This window comes from Crocodylus siamensis, chromosome 1, assembly GCF_052110815.1.
Source record: "Crocodylus siamensis isolate JL-2025a chromosome 1, ASM5211081v1, whole genome shotgun sequence".
Lineage (NCBI taxonomy): Eukaryota > Metazoa > Chordata > Crocodylia > Crocodylidae > Crocodylus > Crocodylus siamensis.
Window position 1 is genome coordinate 56,267,888 of NC_143395.1, and position 23,625 is coordinate 56,291,512.

Below are 23,625 nucleotides of genomic sequence, written 5' to 3' on the forward strand. Positions count from 1 at the left end.
GCCCCCATCTCTCCCTCTCTCTCACACACCCCTGCTGCTATCTCCACCTCTCCTCCCAGCCTGTCACACCCCCAAGTGGTTCCTGGGGGAACAGTTGCTATCCCCCAGGCTCAGCCTGCATGTCCCAGCACTGGTGTGGGGACAGGGCAGAGCTACAGTGTGGCAGTTGTCCCTGCTGCCATGGCTCCTGCCAACAGGTCCCATATAGTTTGGCAGCTGGGCATGCAGGGTGTGATATGTTGGGGGAGGATGTGGGGTTTGGGGGGGAAGAGGTATGGGAGGGTGGGTGTATGATGCAGCATGCAGCAGCAGCAGCAGTCAGCAGCAGGCCATGGGGACACTTGTGACCCACTGTAGGCAGAGACCCCTAGCAGTGTATGGAGCCACCTGATACTTAGGGGCTCCATGTGGCGCATGACGCTGACCTGGCTGCGCCACTGGCACACGCCTTCAGACAAGACCAGGCCAGCTCTTGCTGTCACCCGGGGCTCCCAACATCGCAGGCAGGAGCTGTGTGCCGTAGGGCCAGGCATGTGCCCCATGAACCACTAGAGGCAGGAGCTGCTTTGGCTTGATGGTGCACAGCTCTTGCCTGCAGTGTTGGGTGACAGCAAGAACTGGCTCAGTCTTTCCTGAGGGTGCACGTCAGTGGGCTGGGCTGGGTCAGCGCCATGTGCCATGGGGAGCTGGCGGGCATCTCTGCCTGCAGCAGGCTACAGGATCCCTGATGGTCTGCTGCTGCTGCAGGGGGACTGTGTGCTGTGCAGGCAGGTAGGGAACCCGCACAACCCTGCTTACTGGGGACACTGCCTGGGTCTGAGCCACTGCTGCCAGCCTTGCCCTGCTTCTATTTGCTCCAGCATGCTGCAGTGTTGGAGTAGCAGGGGCACACAACAGGCATAGAAATGCTTTGGCCGAGTGCCAGAGCGTCTCTTTGGAGGCCCTGTCTCTGGTTGCTTCAAGGTATGCTCTAGGAGCACACCATGCACCGCTTTTTTCCTGCAGGTTTTTTTGTTTTGTTTTTTGATACCAGGATCTCCCACTATCAATCTTATAGTCCACACTGCAAATATGCAGCGCGGGGAACATTTTTTTGTTTCTAGCGTGCCTCCTGCAGCATCTCAAACTACTTTGAGACGCTGCAACAGGCATGTGCTTCCTCGTCTGGATGTGGCCGATAAGGGTTTTTTGTTTTGATATATGAAATAGAAATCAAACATATGCTCTCGTTTCTAACAAAAACAGCAGTATATACTTTGTAAAGTAAATTTAGTTTTCTTAATACTTGTAAAATAATTTCCGCCCTGTTAATTCTGTTCCATCCAAAACAATACATGGAACATATGGTAGCAAGATGAACAGAGCGTGCAACAAAAAAACAGAAAGGGAGGAAATAAGTTTATCCATGCCTTGAGGTCACAGAGAAGTCAGGGGAGCAAGCTGTATTTATTTTAAGCAAACACGTAAAACTAGGAAAGCACATTTCCTAGGAAGAATGCAGATAGAGACATAGGAAGTAGAACAAAATGTGTTTGGCTGCAGTTTGTAAGGAAAACAGATTGAAATATAGGGAATGAAAACTTGGAGATGAGGGGAACAAAACCACCTCAGCCAGTCTCATCTTCTGTAGATAGTTCCCACTCATAATCTGTTTTTCCTTTTTTTTCAATTTTCTTCAGAAGTGTCAGGGTAGAAGAGGTATTGGAAAACAAAGAGAACAGCTGTTTTGTTATACTTTACCAAGAGCTGTACTAACAACATGATACAGAGCTCTCCTTACTCTTTAAAGTAAAATATATTTACTTGAAATTTTCTTCCTCTGTGGAAGGAAGCAGGAAGGAGCAAGACACTGTTGTAAGAGGAGGTGTCACTGCCAAGAGCCAAGTTAACCCTTCCCTGGCCTTGTAGCCACTGCAGTTTTATATGGTGAATGAGAATTTAAATCCCTGAAATCATCAGCAGCTGCAGGATCAGGGAGGGGTCAACTTGGATCTTGGCAGTGACATCTGATACCTCCTCCAAGGTCTTCTCCTTGCTTCCCTTTACTGAATGGCTGGAGCTCACCTGCCACATACAGCAGCTGCCCATGCCACTTTGTGGCATGTGGGCTGGAGATTGGCCTCTCCCAGTTCTAAATTAAAAGCTGATTGAAGATTTGGACAGATGGGGACAGATAATGCTAGGAAGTTTGATTGTACCAAATGAATACTAAAAACAGTGGGATACAAAAGTTGAAACTATGGAACTACTGTAACTCGTAACTAAGTGTTGTAAGTTGAATCTATAAAAGGCTGAAATATGTAGCAAGGGATATGTCCTTTTTTGTGTTATAAAAATGGTGGAAAATTGTGAAAGTAAAATTGCAGAAGACAGTTAAATTAACAATTTATTGAAGATTTTCACTTCTATACAGGCAACTCAAAATCTGTTGAGCATGACTGAGTACACTGAATGTTGAGAAGTAAATAGTAAGGCCCAGGTCCTTTGCTGTCACATCTATACGCATAGATTTTTTTGCTTCTTTGTAAATCTCCCACTGAAATCAAGGGACTTCACACAGGTGCAGACATCTGCTTCCATCAGTTGGATTGAATGTTTAGGCTAACTGAGTGAGAATCTGGCCTGTTGCTCTGATAGTGTTGGAGTAATGTAGCTGTGATGGTCCAGGAATTATGTGAGGGACAATATTGCTGTATGTGATCTCTCATTGGAAACTGCGTGGTTGCGATAGATTTAGTCTTTCAGGTGCTTAAATCTGATGAAAACAGCATTGCATTCAAAAGCTTGTCTAAGTCTCTCCTAATTATGCAATTGGTCCAATAAAAGATATCACCCACAACAATCCTTGCTTCTTGCTTAAAAGTCTGCTAGTACCTAAAGAATAAAAAATTATTGGTATCTCAAGGCAGATACCAAAAGGTGGTGGTTTACTATATAGGCTATATAAATGTTGGTGGAATCCTATGTTTAATCTACAGATGGTTTCATTTTGTATGATTTATATATTTTTTTTAATCTTTGAGGAATAACTATACTTTGACATAAATCTGGTAACAAATGCTCTGCATTTTCTTAATAAAACTTGACATTTTTACCAGTAGGTTTGCTTTTGTTGGGGAAAGTAGCCAACAGCTCTTGACTTACTCTTTTCAGTATTCCGGTTCATGAAGTAAATACAGGGTAATGACATGCAGAGCAGTTGCGGAGCTTTATAACACTAAATTAATTTATGTTAATGAGAACTGCTTTTCACCTAATGAGATCAAGGCACAAGTCCATGCATGAAATTTAAACAAATGTTATTTTGTACCCTGTGACTGCTTGCCATGTGCAAGTATGAAGTGCAGATTAAATTCTGAGGATATCCATGAGATGAGTTAAGATGTAGGATCTCAGCAAGGACCTTTTCTGATCTCAATTTTAGACTTCGGACAGAATGAAATTCTTCTTGTAATTCCTGTCAGCAGCTTCCCCATTAAACTATACGTATTAATTCTCAACCATTTATAGTATAAAAGAGCTTGGTGTTCCATTAACTAGTCTTAATCTTAAATTTTGCATTTATTGTTTTGTATTTGGCCTGAAGGAGGTACAATCAAATTTTGTTTAAGAACAAATAAATCTGTTATGGGGGGCTGGACTAAATGACTTCATGAAGAAGGATAAGTCCCTTCCAGACCTACTTCGTTTTGATCTTGTGCTATTTTAAATGCTGTTGAGGGACTATGTGTTTGTTTGTTTTTTACCCTCCAATAGTTTTCACTGTAAACTTGATTTTGCTCTTAAAGTGATACTGTAGGAGATTTATAAAGAGTACACTAGTTCACAAATAAAATGCTGTCACTAGAACTTGGCTAGCAGCTCTGATAAATAGGGCTACAATGGAAACTTTTTTCCCCTCAAAGCTTTTATGGCTCTCCAGGACTGTCAAGAATAAATGTAACTAATTTTAATGAATAAAATAGAGGTGGGGTGACACAACCAGTTTCTTAGTTTGGAAGATGTTAATTTTTACAGTATGAAATAAATTCTCTATATAAATATTCTCTTTAAAAGCTAAAGTGGCTATTTAAAACCAGTTGTGATCATAATATGCAAACTCTTTGTTATAGGTCGGGGTGGGCAAAATGTGGCCGGCGGACCGGATGTATCCCGCCAGGCCATTCTACCTGCCCCTAAAAAATTTAGAAAATTCATATTTAACTGCCCCCCACTGCCTGTCATGTGGCCTTCGATGGCTTGCCAAAACTCATTAAGTAGCCCTTCATCTGAAATAATTGCCCACCCCTCTTATAGGTTCTCTAATCTCTCTCAAACTTGTCACACAAGTCTCAATGTAGTGTTCTCATACTAGTAATGGAATAGGAAGCTTGAAAGGAGAGGCTTTGCCCTTTATAAAGCTGTTATTTTCTAGGCTCTGGAATTTTGAAATCTATTTCTGATAGATTTTTTTTTTTAATTCACTGTTTCTAGACCCTTGTCTTGACTTTTGTAATTGGCGTTAAATGCATTTAAAGTGAACATAATCACTTGCCAGACTGCATTGGCCACTTCGCTATTTATTGTGAAGGCACTAAATTTTTGGATTCTGTGAAATTTGGCATTGCCCATGAAATCAAGGGGGGGGTAGCCTTCTCATCCCCAAAAGCTGGCTCCTTAGAGGATGCCAGCAGTTCTCAGGGTGCTGTGGTAGCCTGCTGGGGCAGAAAACGGGGAAGTGGGGGCTGCTAACTTGAAGGGCTGCTGGCAAGATGGCTGCCGCCCCTGCCCCTCACTGCTGATTGTGTGTGAGGGCTGCCTGTCATGCAGGCCCATCCTTCTCCACCAATCGGTGATGAGAGGTGGGGCTGGCAGCCCTCATAGACAATTAGTGGAGAGAGGTGGGGCCACACGGCCCCTTGGCCACCCAGGTGTGGGACGGGCTGCAGCACTTTGCCCACAATATGTCTGCCGGGCCCTGTATGCTCCCTACAAATTTGGTAAGCAGTCACTACAAATTAGAGAGGTCTCTAGTTATAGTCGAGTTGGGAGTGAAGGCAAAGATGGTTTTTAGAAATATTGCTTTTATTGAACCAGCAGTCAAAGAGAGTTGTTGATTTTTAAAAAAAAAGTGCCAACAGAACGAACAAAAGGGAGGCAGTGGCATTCTGGCTGTCAGAGCAGCCAATCTGCAGCAGTCGGGGGGAGGGGATAGAGAGCAATGCAGTATGGGATGCCTAGAGGACCTAACTGATCTTGGAATGCTTCGTGTCTGCACTCAAGACTGCAGTGGTTCACAGCACACCCAGTTCAAATTTTACTTAATTTTCCAGGTACAATTTTGAATTGCTCTGAGTAGCTTTAAACTGGTTTAACAAGCTTGTTTATTTGATTATTTCAGGTTTAAACCACATTTAAAGAATTTTAAGTGTCATGTGTGTACATGCCCTTATACCAGGGGTGGACAATTACTTTGGCTAGAGAACCACTTAACAACTTCTGCAACCCTCCAGCTGTCAAGGGCCACAAGTGTAACCCTTCTCCTTGATAGGTGCCCTGCCCCAACTGCTGTCTTGGGACTGGAAGTTCCACCCCCTAATCCCTGCCCTTTGCCACCAGATGTCCCTCTCATTACCCCTAGAAATACTCCTTTTGGGAGGGGGGTTTGCCATCTTGGAACTGGAAAAAAAACCAAATCGTATACTAAAAATCAAACATCTACTATAACGTATTTTGATTTTATTTCAAAAAATATTTTATCCTAATTTACGTGTTTGCATAGCATATATAGAGGTGATTGCATAATAGCTCAAAATAAAGTCTTTTGTGTATTGTGTGTGGGTACGTGGGTGTCTGGTGCCTCTTGAGTCAGGGGGGCATGTGCCCCGCCCCCCCCCCCCTCCCGACACCAGTCAGCGACTGGGTGGTGGGGAGCGTCCCCCAGTGGCCAATCCCATTGGCTGGGGGCACCAATTTTACTTGCAGTAAAAGCATCCCCTATGCATTGCCCCTGCGTGGGTGTGGGGTATATGTGTGTGGAGTTTGTGGGGGCCTGGGTGGGTATGGGGTTTGTGGAGCAGGTTGTGAAGGAGTGAAGGGATCCATGAAAGGGGCCATGGGTATGTGGCTCACCCACACGCACTCCCCACATGCACTCCCCACACTCACCCACATATACATGCGCCATTGGGTTGGGCGGGCTCCCTGCTACCAGTGCAGGTAGGAGCTCCCCTCTCCACTCACCAGTTGTCCAATCACCCACCATCGCGCTCATTGCCTCCTCGTTGGACTCCCAGTTGAAGTGCTGGGAGCCCCATGGAGGTGGAAGCACAGAGTCTGCTTGGTCCAGTGGTGTGAGACCTCTGAAAACCTGCCTCCTGCTGGCTTTCAGAGGGGCAGCCATAATAATAATAATTGTAATAATTATTATTACAATAATTGTAATATTTGTTTATTGGAGGGGCCCTGCGGGCCGGATAGAATGGTCTGGTTGGCTGAATTCAGCCTATAAACCATATTTTGCCCAGGCCTGCTTTAGACACTTTCTGGTTCAGAAAGACATGGAAGGGCAGCAGAAGTTTAATTACTCATCTCTACAACCTACTGAAGTAATTTTGGTTTTCATTTGTAAAAGATCTGTTTTCTCTGTTTGAGTTGTTAAAATTATTTCTATAAAAGGAAAGTAATCTTACGTGTGTTGAAACAGGTATATTGCCTCCCAGAAATCCAAAACGTATCAGGCAAATAAAAGGCTTTGACAGGATTTTTTCTTGCATTTAAAATACTTCATAATTTAAGCATGAAATAGAGCTAAATTTACACTTTACTAATATTTTGTAGGTAATGGATTAATAAAAACATGAGGATGTGTCAGGAAGAAATGGGATGGGATGGAGGGTGGGGGGAGAGATCTATTATATGCCTACTCAAAGAGATTTCATTACTAAAATCTTTCTATCTGATTTACTTTTAGTGCAAACGACATGCTTTTGATAGCAGTAATGAAGAAATAGAAGACTGGCTATTTCATGTATTAAGATGGATTATTTACAAGTGGAGGTGAGAGCAAAGATCCTTTTGGTAGTAATTTATAGATGATTTTTAAAAAAATCTACTCTTCATACAAGTCCTGAAATGGCCAAAGAGAAAGTTGTAAGTGAAAGCAGAATTTTGACGCTTAGTGTATCATAGACTTTAACTGACATTCTAGTTACCGCTTGGGATTCCTTGTACAATTTTTCAATTTCAGTGGTTAAATACTGTTAGATATTAAAATTTGCTTTAGATTTTGTATATATGGAAAGAACTAGACATAGCACTTGGCTAAAGCCCTCTCTTTGTTCTGACCTTTACACTAAGGTTAATTTCATCTTCATTGTCAGGTTTGCTGATATATGTTTACTTAAGTGTTGACTTCAGTTGGTCATGAGACATTACAGTTCAATTGACAGATTGTTTGGAGATGAATGTCCAGCCAAAAACCTGTTTATAATGCCAGGAGCTGATTGAGAAGGGTACATTGTGGTATGGTTGCACCCCTCTTTGCTGCTAAGAGCTCTGGTTTCACCTGTCATGTGCATGTGCAGTGAGCTCTGTACCACCCTTTGCCCCTTTTCTGTGGGGATTTTTTATTCATTAAGATAAATCCTCATAAAAAAGGCTCAAAAAGGCTCCTGGGGCCTCTCTGATTAAAGCATCCTCCCCACACGCAATCCCAGAGCACATGTAAAAGTGCCCCATGCTCTTTAGTTAATGCTCATTAAGACAGGGTAACGTGCATTTTCCTGGTAGTTCACAGTCAAGGTACTAGATTTAATACACATTAACTAAATTAATGCCCTGTGTAGACATACCTGTGTTGTCCAAAGAAAGCTTTCCTTACACTTCTGTATCAAGAAAAAATAATTTTTTCCTCATCTTGCTCTAGTTAAGCCACTACAAAATTATTACTGCTATACTGGCCAAGCATGTGTTGGTGTAGGAAGGGGATGATGATAAGAAGCAGTGTGGACAACCAGCACCGGCTTATCTCTTTGCATCTAAACTTGGGAGTCTGTTCAAAAGGTTATGTGTCATCCAGATCACTATGTTCCAGAAGACGTGTCTTGTTTCTTGTTTCAAAAAGTTTATTTTTTCTGTTTCCAGTAACTAAGGTGGTGACAAGTTTGGGCTTCTGAATCCTCATAAAAATGAGTGAAGTACAGGCCATGGTAGAATTCTCCGTGGAGCTCCACAAATTCTACAATGTGGATTTGTTTCAAAGAGGGTAGGTACTGCCTTCTCTCAAAATAAAGGTAAACTGTATTGCAGTGGATGGATGTTATTGGAAAACCATAATGCTTAACTTGTATAGCATTGCTCCATATTTTATTAATTCTTATAGATTGACTCAAGAATTGTATACTGCTTCGTACCAAAGTTAGCTGGGAAGAGCAGCTACTTCCTAGAAATTAACACAGTCTCAAGTACTTTGGGCATAAAACTTGAGCTGCCTGGAGAGGGAGAAAATGTTGCTGATTCTGAATGGAGTTTGTTCTTATCCCAGCTCCTACCCTTTAACATTTCAGCTGCTGTAATCTCTCTGGCTTTGATTATTACAACTTTTTCTCTTCAAGTCCATTTAAAACCATGGTGCTGCTGTAGTCATCTTTCTAGCTTATCATTTTGACTCTCACTTCCTTTATGAGCTCTTCCACTTGTTCTTTTATTTATCCCTGTGCATTATGCCTAGGCTTGGAAAGATTTGATTTTTATTGATAAACATTGTTGATCATTGATTTCACCTGACACAGATCGGTGGAAAAATATTTCTGTTGGTAATCATTGAAATATATAGAAAGGGGATGAGAAAAAAATCAGGATGAGGTAAGGAAATCTGGGGCAGGGGGCACTGTGTGTGCACACACACACACATCAGCTGCTGCAGGCAGGATGGGGGGAGCCATGCCTGTGCATTGCTCAGAGCTGGAGGCTGTGCTGGTAGCGCTGTGTTTGGAGGGGCAGGGTTGTTGACATCTGGAAGCCCAGTGCTGCCAGCTGCTCGCTCTGCCCAGGACCCAACTGAGGATCAGGTGCTAAACTCCTGGCAAGCCCACCCTGGCCCCTGCACGATTGGGGCAGGGGCCAAACTCCTGGCGAACCTGGCTGACTACTTGCATGATCAGGTATTGATCATGGGTATTTTACTTTTTATATTTTAACGTGATTTTTGTAAAGCTTTTAACAGTATACTGTAACAGTCATTACTAAATTTTGTTCCCCACACCTCTAATTTCATACAATCCTGAAAATTAAAATTGATAAAAATCAAAAGAAGTGCTTTCAAATAAACATTCATTTTAGCTGTCAAAATTATTAAAAAATAAAAACTGAATTCTGCCAAGTTTAATTATGGCTTAGCATGGAGAGCGGTCCAGCTTGTTTATTTATTTTTTTATTAGGACCCTCAGACCTCCTATCTGTTCCTTTGTGTGGAAGCCCTCTCATTCCTTTTTCATAGTTTCATAGTTTGTAGGGTCAGAAGGGATCTGAGCAGATCATCAATTTTCATAGTTTCATAGTAGCTAGAGTCGGAAGGGACCCAGGTAGATCATCTAGTCCGACCCCCTGCCTTGGCAGGAAAGAGCACCGGGGTCAGATGACCCTGGCAAGGTGCTCATCTAACTTCCTTTTAAAAATCCCCAGGCTAGGAGCCTGCACCACTTCCCCTGGAAGCCGGTTCCAGGCCCTAGCCGCCCTGACTGTGAAGTAGCACCTCCTAATATCTAATCTAAACCTACCCTCTGCCAGCTTGTGACCGTTATTCCTGGTCACTCCTGGCAGCACACGGGGGAACAGGGACTCCCCCAATACCTGCTGATCCCCCGTGACCAGTTTGTAGCAGGCCACAAGGTCCCCCCTTAACCTTCTCTTGTGGAGGCTAAACAGGTTCAGGTCCCATAACCTCTCCTCATAAGGCCTGCCCTGCTGACCCCTGATCATACGAGTGGCCCTCCTCTGGACTCTTTCCATATCGTCCACGTCCCTCTTGAAGTGTGGCGCCCAGAACTGGACGCAGTACTCCAGCTGCGGCCCGACCAGTGCCGCATAGAGGGGGAGGATCACCTCCCTGGACCTGCTCGAGATGCATCTGTGGATGCATGACAGGATACGGTTGGCCTTCTTGACTGCCTCCCCACACTGCTGACCCATGTTCATTGTGGAGTCAATGACGACTCCAAGATCCTTTTCCGTCTCCGTGCTGGCAAGAGGGGAGTTCCCCAACCTGTAAGTGTGGTGCCGGTTCTTCCTCCCCATGTGCAACACCTTGCACTTATCAGTGTTAAACCCCATCCTATTCTCATCCGCCCACCGTTGCAACCTGTCAAGGTCAGCTTGTAGCCTATTGCACCCTTCTAGTGCACCCACATCCCCCCACATCTTAGTGTCATCAGCAAACTTGAACAGGGTGCTTTCTACCCCGTCATCCAAGTCACTGATGAAGATGTTGAACAGTGCGGGCCCGAGGACCGAGCCCTGCGGGACCCCACTGCCCACGTCCTTCCAGGTCAAGAAGAACCCATCCACTACCACCCTCTGGGTGCGGCCCTCCAACCAGTTAGCGACCCATTTGACCGTGTGGGCATCGACACCACAGTCTCCCAGCTTTTTGATGAGGACAGGGTGAGAGACAGTGTCGAAAGCCTTCTGGAAGTCCAGAAACATCCACAGCAACCCCTGCGTCTAATGATTTGGTGACCTGATCGTAAAAGGCCACCAGGTTGGTCTGACAAGACCTGCCACTGATGAACCCATGTTGGTTGCCCCTGAGCATGCATTCCCCCGCAAGGCCCTCCTGGATGTGTGCCAGGATAATTTTTTCAAAGAGCTTACCCGGGATTGAGGTAAGACTAACTGGCCTGTAATTTCCCGGGTCCTCTTTTTTTCCCTTTTTGAAGATAGGGACCACATTGGCCCTCTTCCAGTCCTCCGGCACCTCACCAGAGCACCACGAGTGCTCATAGAGCCGCGCCAGGGGTCCCGCAATGACCTCGGCCAGTTCCTGTAGAACCCTAGGGTGAAGATGGTCCGGAGCAGCGGACTTGAACACGTCCAGCCTCTCCAGAAGTATCCTAACTAACTCCTCGCTAACCCCTGGCCCAGGCGTGTCTCTCCTGGGGCCCGAGGGGGGCCCAGCAGGGAGGTGGCTGAACTGGTCCCTACTTAGGAAGACGGAGGCAAAGAAATCGTTAAATATGTTAGCTTTGTCATCTGGCATGACGACTAAGTTGCCCATCATGTCCTGCAGGGGCCCCACATTACCCGGGACCCTCTTTTTACCCCCTATGTATTTGAAGAAGGACTTCTTATTGTCCTTAATCCGGGAAGCTAGTCCTATCTCCATCTCTGCCTTGGCCTTCCTGACTGCCCCCCTACATCCTCGGGCGACTGTAACATAGTCCTTCTTGGTGATGACCCCATCCCTCCATTGGGTGTATGCCTCCCTTTTAGCAAGGAGACATTCCCGGATGCTCCTAGTGAGCCATGGGGGTTTATGTGCCCTCCTGCTCCCTTTGACCCTTGTTGGGATTACCTCCCTTTGGGCATGGAGGATCGTCTCCTTAAGGAGCAACCACTCACCTTGGACATCTGGCTCCCTTCCCCTCTGGGTCCTCAGCGCTTCCCCAACGATCCTCCTTAGCTTGTTGAAGTCAGCCCTCCTAAAGTTGCCTTGCTGCAGCCCTTTGCCACCTTACGCTGGATGGTGAATTTCAGCAAGCGATGATCACTGTCTCCCAGATGGCCCATCACCCGCAGCCCCCTCACCAGGTCGTCACCCGTGGCCAGCACCAGGTCCAACAAGGCGTCTCCCCTGGTGGGGCTGTGCACCTCCTGGGTTAGATGGAGGTCCTGCACTCTGGCTAAGAACCGACGTGAGCGGTCAGACTTGGCTGACTGCTCTTCCCAGCAGATGTCTGGGAAGTTCAGGTCCCCCATGATGACCACATCCTTAGCCCTCACTGCCTCTGTGAGCTGACCTAAGAATTCCTGGTCGAGCTCTTCTCCCTGGTTGGGAGGTCTATAGTAGACTCCCACCGTTAAGTCTCTATACCCTGGACTGCCTTTTACTCTAACCCAGAGCACCTCAGAGTGTCCCCCCTCTACCCCCTTGCTAATTGACGAGGAAGTATATTCCTCCTTGATGTAGAGTGCTACTCCTCCACCTTTCCTTCCTATCCTGTCCCTCCTGTATAGCCTATAGCCCTTGACACTCACCGCCCAGTCATGCGATGAGTCCCACCATGTTTCTGTGATCCCCACTATGTCAGGGCTGGTGACAGCTAGGAGGAGGGCGAGTTCCTCCTGCTTCTTCCCCATACTTCGAGCATTCGTGTAGAGGCATTTGAGGCCTCCAACGGTTGTGCCCACTGACCCCCTAGTCTCAGCAATGCCCTGTCCCCCATCACTTACCTGTTTCTCCCTTTTGACCATTGGTCTGGGCTCGCTGGCTGTTGCTGGGCCTGGTAGTTCATCGTCTCCTCCGCCCTCATCTTCCCCTTCCCCCGACGAGCCTAGTTTAAAGCCCGCCGAAGGAGGTTCACCAACCTGGAAGAGAACACACGCTTACCTTTAGGGGAAAGGTGGAGCCCATCCCATCCCAGCATGTCTCTCATCACGATGTGCCGGTCATGGCTGAGGAAGCCAAAGCCCGCCTCGAAGCACCATTCCTGTAGCCTCCAGTTGGTCTCCGCTATGCACATCTCGTGGCGTCTGCCTCGACCGCTCACTGGCAGGATGGAAGAGAAGACCGCCTGTGCGCCCATCTCCCTCAGCACGCCTCCCAGAGCATGGTAGTCCTCCATCAGGCAATCAGGAGCTCTCCTGGCCGCATCGTTTAGTACCCACATGGACAAGGACCATGGGGTAATAATCGGTGGGCTGGATGATGGACTGGAGCATCCCCTTCACATCCTGAATCTTCACTCCGGGCAGGCAGTAGACCTCACGTGCTGAGGGATCCTGGTGACAGATGGGGCCCTCCGTACCTCTCAGGATGGAGTCACCAATCACGATGACGCGACGCTTCCTCCTCTTAGGCCTCTTGACTCCCGCCGCCCGCACAGGACATTGTGTGTGCAGAGTCTCCTCCCTGGTATCTTCCACTGCTCCCTCCTCCTCCGGGGCTGCCAGGGCCTCGTACCTGTTCTCCAGATGGACAGGAGGAACTGGTGCCGCAACATGGTTAATAGCCCTGGCACGGGAGACCGTCTGCCACTCACCATAGCGACCCCCTGCTATGGCAGGAAAGAGTACTGGGGTCAAACGACCCCAGCAAGGTGTACATCTAGCCTCCTCTTAAAGACCCCCAGGGTAGGAGCCAGCACCACTTCGCCTGGAAGTTGGTTCCAGATCCTAGCCGCCCTGACCGTGAAGTAGCGCCTCCTGATATCTAGCCTAAATCTACCCTCTGCCAGCTTGTGACCGTTATTCCTAGTCACTCCTGCTAGTGCTTGGGGGAACAAGGACTCCCCCAATGCCTGCTGGTCCCCTCTAACTAGTTTGTAACAGGCCACTAGATTCCCCTTCAGCCTTCTCTTGTGGAGGCTGAACAGGTTCAGGTCCTGTAGCCTCTCCTCGTAAGGCCTGCCCTGCTGCCCCCTGATCATGCGAGTGGCCCTTCTCTGGACCCTCTCCATGCTGTCCACATCCCTCTTGAAGTACAGCGCCCAGAACTGGACACAGTACTCCAGCTGCAGCCTGACCAGTGCCACACAGAGGGGGAGGATCACCTCCTTGGACCTGCTTGAGATGCATCTGTGGATGCACGACAAGGTGTGGTTGGCCTTCCTGACTGCCTCCCCACGCTGCCGGCCCATGTTTGTCGTGGCATTAATGATGACTCCAAGATCCTTTTTTGCCTCTGCACTGACGAGAAGGGAGTTGCCCAGACTGTAGGTATGCTGCTGGTTCTTCCTCCCCAGGTGCATCACCTTGCACTTTTCAGTGTTGAATCCCATCCTATTCTCATCTTCCCACCTCTGTAACCTGTCTAAGTCCAATTGTGGCCTATTCCTTCCTTCTAGCATGCCCACATCCCCCCCACATCTTAGTGTCGTCAGCAGATTTGAACAGGGTGTTTTTTACCCCCTCGTCCAAGTCACTGATGAAGATGTTGGACAGTGTGGGCCTGAGGACCGAGCCCTGCGGAACCCCACTGCCCACATCCCTCCAGGTTGAAAATGACCTGTCCACCACCACTCTCTGGGTGTGGCCCTCCAGCTAGTTGGCGACCCATTTGACTGTGTAGGTGTCGATGCCACAGTCCCCCAGTTTCTTAATGAGAAAGGGGTGAGAGACAGTGTCGAAGGCCTTCCGAAAGTCCAGGAAGACTATGTCCACTGCTACCCCTGCATCTAAGGATTTGGTGACCTGGTTGTAGAAGGCCACCAGGTTGGTCTGACAGGACCTGCCACTAATGAACCTATGTTGGTTGCCCCTAAGCATAATCTCCCCTGCTGGCCACTCATGGACATGTGCCAGAATAATTCTCTCAAAAAGCTTACCCAGGATCGAAGTAAGACTAATTGGCCTATAGTTCCCTGGGTCCTCCTTCCTCCCTTTTTTGAAGATGGGAACCACACGGGACCTCTTCCAGTCCTCTGACACCACACCAGAGCACCACGAGTGCTCGTAAAGCCATGCCAGGGGTCCCGCAATAACGTTAGCTAATTCCCTCAGCACTCTGGGGTGGAGATCGTCCGAACCAGCTGATTTAAATACATCCAGTCCCACCAGAAGTTCCCTGACTAGATCCTCACTAACCCTTGGCCTAGGTGTGCCTCCCCTGGAACCTGAGGGGGACCCAGTGGGGGGGCTGATCTAGTCCCTGCTTTTGACAGAAGGCAGGGGAGTATAGCACCTTAGAGAATGGTTCATCAGATACTGTAACTAGACTTGTATAAAGCAGTGTTTCTAAATAGAAGGGAACTGAAATACAAAGAATATGGGGAGGGGAACTCTGTGGAGATAGGTATAAGTGGGTTGAATAGGTTAGTAAGTTTCAAAAAGGCAGTTAACTCTGTGAGCAGCATGGGGGTTATAGAAGCCAGACCAGGTAATGTGATAAGAATCCTGAGTCTCTTAACACAATCCAGGCTGTGGATGGTTTTTTATTCTGCAGTTTGGAGTTCAAGTCAGTTTGTGAAGTTTTGGTGTTTCAGAACAGAAGCTCTGAGGTCCATAATGGGATGTCCAAGCAGGTTATGTCCAGGGAATGTCCAAGCCTTTTCTGCCACAAGATTGTGTGTGTGATGTTAGATTGGGGTCCATTTATTCTGTTACATGGGGTTCACTTATCCAAAGTAGACAAGAGAGGCACTGTAAGCAGGTGTATATATGACACTGGTAGATGTGCAAGTGAAGGAACCTTGGAAGTTGCTATTAGTGTTGTTTGCTCCAGTGATAATGTGGTCTTTGACAGAACTTAGCTGGCATCAGGGTCTGTGGGAAAACCAATGGATTGGTAAGAATTGGAGTTACAAAGTCTGTTTCTGGAGTGATTTCATTTGAGGCTAGGAGGCTATCTGTAATTCAGGACATAAAGATATATACAGACACCATAATATAATCTATACTGTAATAAAAGTAACATAAACAGATGTAACATAACTTGGGCTTTCTAATGGGGCCACCCATGCCATCTCAGTACAGTAAAACACAAGAAAACATTCATGACATTCTTCAAACCCCCAAAATATAACAGGGTTGTGACAGAGCTATAGGTGACAGCCAGAGGAATTCTGTTGTCCTTGTCACAGGGTTGATGTTGTAGCAGGTTGAAGCTGTGTCTATCTGGTTCTGTTGATTTCAATGGTTGTGGTTTGGGGTTAGTATTGAAACATAGGCAGTCCTGCTCCAGATTTCTAAGCCTTGACAGACATCTAATAATGCAAAATACTGTGTTTTAAGAAAAGACAGAGTTACATTTGTTTTGAGAGCCACAACTGGGTCCTAACTTTCTGTATGCTTCTGTTTGACATATCATGTTACCTTAGTATTGTATTTCATACAGCATATTCTTGTAGGAGCCATTATGAAATACCCAGATTCCTTTCCCGGAGAAGGAAGTTTTATTCAGTATAATACATGTAGTTTATTTTTTTTTTTTTAACAAAATGTCCAAACTGTTGATTATCTAGTACTGTAGTACAAAGTCCCTTTGTACAATTGCTGGCTGACTAGGCTAAAAATAGGCAGCAGTATTTTTCACGTTTGTTTTAAACAAATACAGTTAAGTCCTGGGAGAATTTGGTCTACAGTTTTGTCTTTAAAGTGTTTGTTTAAGAGTAGTTGTTTTTTAAAAATATTATTGACCTACCTTTCCCTAAGCATATTTTATTAAAAGATATTTTCATTAAAAATTTAAAAAAAATAATTAGCCTAAAATAGTGTAAGAATATCAGTGAAGGCAATGAGAAGCAGAGAGATGTTATCAAGAAAAGTGAAAAGAGGGGAAATAACATTGTGACACCACTATCAATATGACACATTATTCTGGTCTGGCCTAGAATAGGACTGTCTAACTTGTAATCCCTGGGCAGCCACATACCCCATAGGCTACACCGGGGCGCTGGGCGCTGTGTGGATGTTCTCTGCAACCCCCAGCTGCATTTCATGCCCCATATGGGCACCCTGTAATAGGATGTGTGGTACCCCCAAGTGACTCTCATCCCATCTTCCCGCTTTGGTTGATCAAGGTATGTCCTCACCCTCACATAACTTATATTTGGGAGGCTGCCCTCAGAACGCTGGAGTGAGCTTTGAGTACTTTGCTCTGTTCTACTCATTCTTGGGCTGCCTTGGTCTGACCCGATCTTACCGGTCTTTTTGCTGTGGAAGGGAGCCCGGAACTACTGCAGTCAGAGCAGTGGGGCAGCTAGACAGAAGGCAGGGGTCTGCAACTTAACTCCTCATGGGCCGCATGCAGATTGGGCTGCCAGTTGGACAGCTGTAGCCTAGAAGCTGGTTGGGCTTGTATTTCTCTTCACACCATAACTAGAATTGCCATGTCTGTTGTACAGCTGTTAATTGGAAAGGTTGCCAAGCAAGATTCTTCAGATTTGTTCTCTTGACAGTGGGTATCTAATGCTATAAAGCAGTGGTTCTCGACCTTCTTAGATTCAAGGCACCTCTTGTTTGACTCCAGACACCCCTCTGTAACTGTCATGAGTTGCGCACCACCCAGTTTCAAAACCTGTTGATTACAGTTCTTGACTCTTTGCAGAAGGGCTAGGTAGTGGAAGTGGGGCAGCAACCAGGCATGTACTAGCTTGAGCTTGCACTTGCCTCCTCACAGCTATTTATCTCCTCACACTTTGTGGCATTGTTCAGAAGAGCTCGTGGCACTCCAGGGTGCCCTGATACCCTGGTTGAGAATCACTGTAGTACCGTGTCTTAGTAATGAGAACCAGAGATTTATAGCACCCCCCTACTTCCTTTCCTCCCAAGGAGTGTATGAGTAAGCTAGAATTGGTTTGCCCAGCAGCAACTGGGATGCAAGTCTCCTTGACAGTTTGCCAGCTGCTCTCTTTCCCTCCCCTTTGTCGTGGAGCTGCCTTTTTTTTGCAGATCTGCCATTTTTATCCTTGAACATATTGCTTTGTTGTGTGGCATGTTTCATACTCTCGTATGTCCTACAAGAAATGTAAATGTCTAAGGGGGCTTAAGTGAGCCCCAGTTCTGCATTGACGGCTTCATCTAGGCTTTTCCCTGTTGCATCATGAAAAAAACAAACAAACAGAATAAAACAGTTTCAAGACTGCCTTCAGACTCTCCGTTTCTTTTTAAGCAGAGAGCGTTTCTTTTCTTTCCATAGTTTCTAGAGTTCATTGTGACTGAGTAGTGTAAAAAGAAAGGAAAAGCTAGAAATTATTTCCCCATGGCCTTTGCTGATTGAATGTCTGAATTGTAAAGTGTAAATGTGAAGTGTAAAGTTCTTGGGCTAGGGCGGATCTTTCTCCCTGTGTCCAGAGAATTCCTGGGAAATGGCGGCAGCAGCAGCAAATGTTCCAGCTCTTCACTAGCTCTGGCCTACTTCGTGCCAGATCAGCTTCTCTCTGTCTCCCAGTGTAGCAGGTGACAAGGACTTCCTTTGAATCCCCAGCATTAGAAGCTGGTGTTCCCTGGGGGTAGAGTCTGTTTCATGTCCAGAAATACCTTTTGAATAAGGTAGGAGTCCCTCTAAGTCCCCTCTGTACCCAGAAGAAATAAGCCTGTTAAGTGAGTCTCCTGGTTGCCTTCATCGTCTGGTGTCTGAGTGGGAGCATTGACTGAAATGGGTTGCCTTTGCTGGGACTGTGCTAGGGTAAAGGAGCTGAAAATTGTGCTCATATTGCTCTCCTCTGGCTGGAAGCTGCATTCATATTGCAGCTTGGGAGCAGTGGGCTGGGAAAAGCAGCAGTGGCACAGGCACGGCTCTCAGCTGCAAGGCTCTGGTAGAGGCACAGGGAAAATCCAGCTATTGCTGATGCACTGCCAAAGCCACCCAGCCTGCTCCAGCCCACAGCTTTCAGAAGGTTGCAGACCCATGGTCTTCAAAGGTGTTTTAAGATGTGCAAAGTGTCATTTGTTTCTCACAAATGGTCTAAATCCCAAAACTCCTTGTGAGCGGAGAGTCAGCTTTTAGATTCTCATCCAAATTAAGAAGTGTTTTTTGGGGGTAAACCATTCTTTTTTCCCCCCTTTCTGCTTATTTTAACACTATGTTTAAAGAAGCAATAACTATTCTGAATTTGTCTCCAGAGGAAGTACACAGAGAGGAGACGAAGGGAAAACAGTCTAATGTAGAAGTGAAACCACTTGCTAACATTACTCCTCTGATTCCATGTTAGATCTTCATATGCCTCTTAAGTTTTACCCTCTGTCAAAAGACAGTAGCATAATTATACATCCTACAGTGTCTACCATACAGAATCAGGGACAGAACCATCTCTACATTCCCGCAGATAAGAGGACAGATTCAGCAGCAAAGAGAAATTTTGAGCTTCGTTAACTATTTTTTGTCTGCATCAGTATTTTTTGCCAAAGCCATGCTGGCATGGCTGGCTGTCTAGCACAGTACTGCTACCAGACAGTAGACTATGATATACACTCCATTGCTGTTAGGTCACTTAGTAATTAAGGTTGAACTTTGTGAAGATTGTCACTTGTCTTTTTCTGTGCCTGCTACCTAACCATGTGTTAGGTACGGCTAACACAAAGTACAACTACATTCTGTGAAAAACTGCTTGGGTTTTATATGTTTTTTATTCATGCTTAGCAGGAATAGCTCTCCTGATTTGAGTTTGGGTAAGCTTCAGGTTTTTTCCAGAACATTAAAAAAGAGAACCTACTTACATTTAGCGTGTCTGAGTTTCACATTTTAGGACTGTAAGATTGGAAGGGACTCCCTGAGTCAAGGTCTTGCTCCTTGGTATTGAAAACCAGGCCGTCAAGTCCCTTACATAAAACATCAGTCTTCAACTTAAACCTAGTTAGAATTTGTTTTTCTTTCACTACTGCATTGGAAGTCTCAGAACCTCATGGATTGTTAAAAACTTCTTCGTAGTTTCTGTTTCTCTAATTTCTTAATTTCTGTAATTTATAATTTCACCCATTTGTTTTTGTACTACTATTATTCTTTGTTTGGAATATTTTTTCTCCTTTATGAGATACTTATAGGCAGCATTTTTCCCCTTAGCCTTCATTTTGCTAAATTAAAAAGCCAGCTCTTAGTCTGATCACGCTAGCATCCTTCCCTGCATCCGTTTCAGTTTGAGCTCATTGTTCTTGACCAAAGGTGACTAGAATTTTAGATGGTATTCCAGATAAAGTTACCAGCGTCTTATATAGTGGCATTAATGATTTTCACTCCCTACTGAAAATAACTTTGCCTGTTAAATCCTGGGATCATTCTTGGCCGTATTCTTGATCATCATACATTTAACTGGTACAGGTTTTCCCCGCCACCTGGCACTTTCCCCATAAGCCTTTTGTCTTGCCAACCACAGGAACTTTCAGGAACCTAATCCCAGTGGTTGGCGAGGGAAACCTGTACATGTAGGTCCTTCTCTTTAGTTACTTAAAACTGATGTTCCCCAACCTGTAGCACAAATAATTTTTATTAGTTTCTACATGCAAAATTTTGGTTTTTTACAATTGAATTTCATCCTGTGTCCATTACTCTTATTCTCATGATCATCCATTTCTTTCCATATGATATCCTCATTTGTGTTGACAGTGCCTCTGACCTTTGTGTCATCATATTCTTGTTTCTTTTATCAAATTTAAAAATTAAATTATTGAACAAGACTGAACCTAAGACAGATGCTTGAGGAACACGATTAGTAATCTCTCTCCAGACTGCTGTCTTCTTTTTGGCCTGTTTTTTTTTTACCCACCTCATCTTTTGAACCTTGTTCTTCTTCTGCTAGTCCCCTACTTTTTCCAGTTTCAGTAATGATTTCCCATGTGGTTTTCTGTCTCTGCTTTGCCAAAATCCAGATTAGATCTACTGCATTTACTTTCTGTAGAGCATCTGTTAGGTCTCTTTGTAAAGGTATCAGGTTGGTCTGGCATGATCGTTGATGAAACCGTGTTACATTTTATAGTATTTTTATATTTGCTTTCTATCTTAAATTATTCCAAATTTTCTCCAAATTTACTATGAAGCCTTGCATATTTTTGAGGCCTCATTAATAGGCCTATCTAGATCACTTACTCTACCTCCATAAATGGAGCTACTACATTTCTATTCTCCAATCTTCTATTTTCCAGTTTGATAGCTCACTCAAAAGTACTTACTCATAGAATCATAGAAAATTTGGGTTGGAAGGGACTTCAGGAGGTCATCTAGTCCAACCCCCTGCTCAAAGCAGGACTATCCCTAACTGGAGCATCCCAACCAAGGCTTTGTCTGTCTGGGTCTTAAAAACCTCCAGGGTTGGAGAGTCCATAACTTCATTGAGTAAGCTATCTCAGTATATTACTACCTTCCTAGTAAGTGAGCTTTTCCTAATATCTAACCTAAACGTCCCTTACTGCAACTTGAGACCACTGCTCCTTGTTCTGTCATCTGCCACTACTGAGAACAGTCTAGCTCCATCCTCTTTGGAACCCCCCTTCAGGTGGTTGTTACAGGACCTTTAATATGTACCAGCTCTTTCAGAACTCTGGGAGAGAGATTATCTTTTCCCTTCTCACTTGAATGTATTAAGTTCTTTGAGTTTTGCTTCTAGATCTGTTGTGGTAATTTCTATCATCCTTCCTATCTTTTCTTCATGGTTGATGTCATTATCCTTATTGAAGGCTAAAGAAGGTATTTATTTAGATTTTGGACCACACCTAGATTATCTGTAATGTCTGCCACTGTCTCAATGCATAGTGGCCCCACTGTCCTCTTATTTACCTGTTTTTTTTATTTTTCAAAATAGTATTTAAATATTATTAGTTTAAATATTTTTCATTTTATCTTAATATCCTTTGGTGAATCTTGATTTTGAGGCTGTTTTTATTTTGACATTTTTTTACTTCTAACACACAGTGCTTCTTTTGGTTTCTTTTTTTGTTTTTTTAATGTCCATCATTTTATATCCATTCCTTATATACCTTCTGTGGGTACATCTATATATGCCACTGGGGGGCAGCAGTAAACTTGGGAAGCTCACAGGCAGTCATCAGCAGGTGCTCCTGGACTGCAGCACATTGAGCTGGGTTGCAGCAGCTCCGGCTGGCAGGGGGCCGGGGTGTCAGCCTGCCAGCCAGGGACTGCTCTGATCAGGTTCATTGTGCTGCAGGGAGACTTGCTGGGGCATGTGGGTGCTTCAGCACAGGGATAGCTGGCAGGTAGCCCCTGCACTGAAGCACCCTTGTGCCCCAGCCAGCTGGTCAGCATCTACATGTTTGCTGCTGTGCACAAAAAAACCTCTGCAGCAGGGTAGGACTTGTATTTAGTGCAGAGTTTATTAGTTTCATGCACCCTAATAGGAGCACACATGTAGACACTGAGACATGTACTGTGCAGTTAATTAGGCACCCGCACAATAAACATCTTGTGTAGATTCCCATTTTATTGAAAATATCTTCCTTAAGGTGTGTATTCTTCCTGATAAATTTTTGGAAATCTTTCCAACTTAATTTTTGGTCCTTTATAGAGATACAAATCCCAGATAATTTTAGCAACTCTGATTTTAAAGAAATCCCAGGCCTCCTGGCCTTTCAACCTTTTCTGTATTAATTGACTTAACTAACTACTGTATTTACCTGGCTCAGGGCCAAGGCCTGCTCCAGCCTCTTCCCAGTGGGGAGGCTGGCCCAGGGCTGGGCTCAAGCCAGCAGTGGCAAAACTGGGAGGGGTGGCTATGGGGTGGGCTATAACTACCCCCAAATTACCCGTAGCCGCCTGTGCCCAGCCAGGGCAGTGAATGAGACCCCACGGGCCACTCATCCGGGGCTGCGCTTGGGGTGGGTGGGTCTGGCAGCCAGTGCTGAGAAGGGTGGTTATGGGTAATTTTGGGGTGACTATAGCCCACTCTGTAGCCACCCACCCCAGTAATGCTGCCTGCCCCACCCCCTCCTGCCCTGAGCACAGCCCTGGATGACCTGCCCATGGTGTGACATTCACCATCCTGGGTGGGCAGTGCCTGTCCTTGGCCCACTTCCTCCCTCACCATGGTATCCTTGATCTGCCCCCCTCCCCTTTCCCCATTCCCCCCTATAAAATTATTAGCAGGAGGCTGCTCTCCACGCTGCTGGGCTGCACTGCTGTAAATTGGTTATTGGATTAGTATCTGCCAATATGACTGGTTAATAATCGGCCATCGGTATCAGCCAAGAAAATCTTTATTGGTGCAGCCCTAATCCAGACAGGACCCTGAAGGTCTGTATCAGCGATTCTCAGACAGGGTGCTGGAAGGTCCTTTTGAGTGTGTTGTGGGGGTGCCTCAAAACTATTAGCACTGTTTGGTGCAAACACTGAAATGTGATTCACTAAATATAAATCCAGAGATTTCAAATAGGAATCTGTAGTACCAAAAACATCCTGACCTGTTGAGGTCTTTCTGAATTCTTCACAACAGAAGATTTGCTCTATTATTTTTCCAGAGTCAAAAAGTGAGTGAAAGCCAGCATTTTCCAAAAAGTGCACTGAGTCTAAAAAAATTGAGAACCACAGGTCCATACTATATTTGCAGCACTGCCTCAAGTTGTCTTTCTTCTAATACTCCCTTAAAGAGATTTTTGACCCATTGTAATCCCTTTTTATTTTGTCACAATCTACAATGGTATAATTAAAAGAAAACACTGTTCTATTCTTACTTTCTCTTTCAATCTTTCCTGAACAGCTGCATATCTTTTCGTACTACGTCACTGTAAAGATTGCAGCCACAGTTCAATTTGAATTTGCTGTAACTGTTTCTTAATCTGCTTTATCCAGCAGAAAGTGGATACCGAAGTGGTTTTTTATAGTTTTACAGATTTGCTGTCTTTTATTCAAGTTTAAATAATTTTATTTTGGCTTCACATACTTTGGGATAGAAGCAGGCAGATGTTAGAGTGGATGTTGCTGTATGCTTACAAGCTGAAGTCCCTCTCCCTTTAAAGCAGTGTAATTATTTTGTCTATCTACAGCTA

General features: G+C 45.3%; 1 protein-coding gene across 4 annotated transcripts in view; it reads left to right on the forward strand.

Annotated features, from left to right (window-relative positions):
* The window catches only part of FAM135A (family with sequence similarity 135 member A), a 141,715-nt gene that overhangs the window by 14,584 nt on the left and 103,506 nt on the right, over nucleotides 1-23,625 (forward strand). For all 4 annotated transcript variants that reach the window (XR_016440409.1, XM_090034664.1, XM_090034657.1 and 1 more), the window contains exons 2-3: nucleotides 6,953-7,038; nucleotides 8,125-8,245. Coding sequence is in view for 3 of the 4 variants with exons in the window: in XM_090034664.1 (XP_089890790.1) it covers nucleotides 8,169-8,245 (77 nt within the window). In the remaining variant the exon portion in view is untranslated. The remainder of the gene's footprint in view (nucleotides 1-6,952; nucleotides 7,039-8,124; nucleotides 8,246-23,625) is intronic.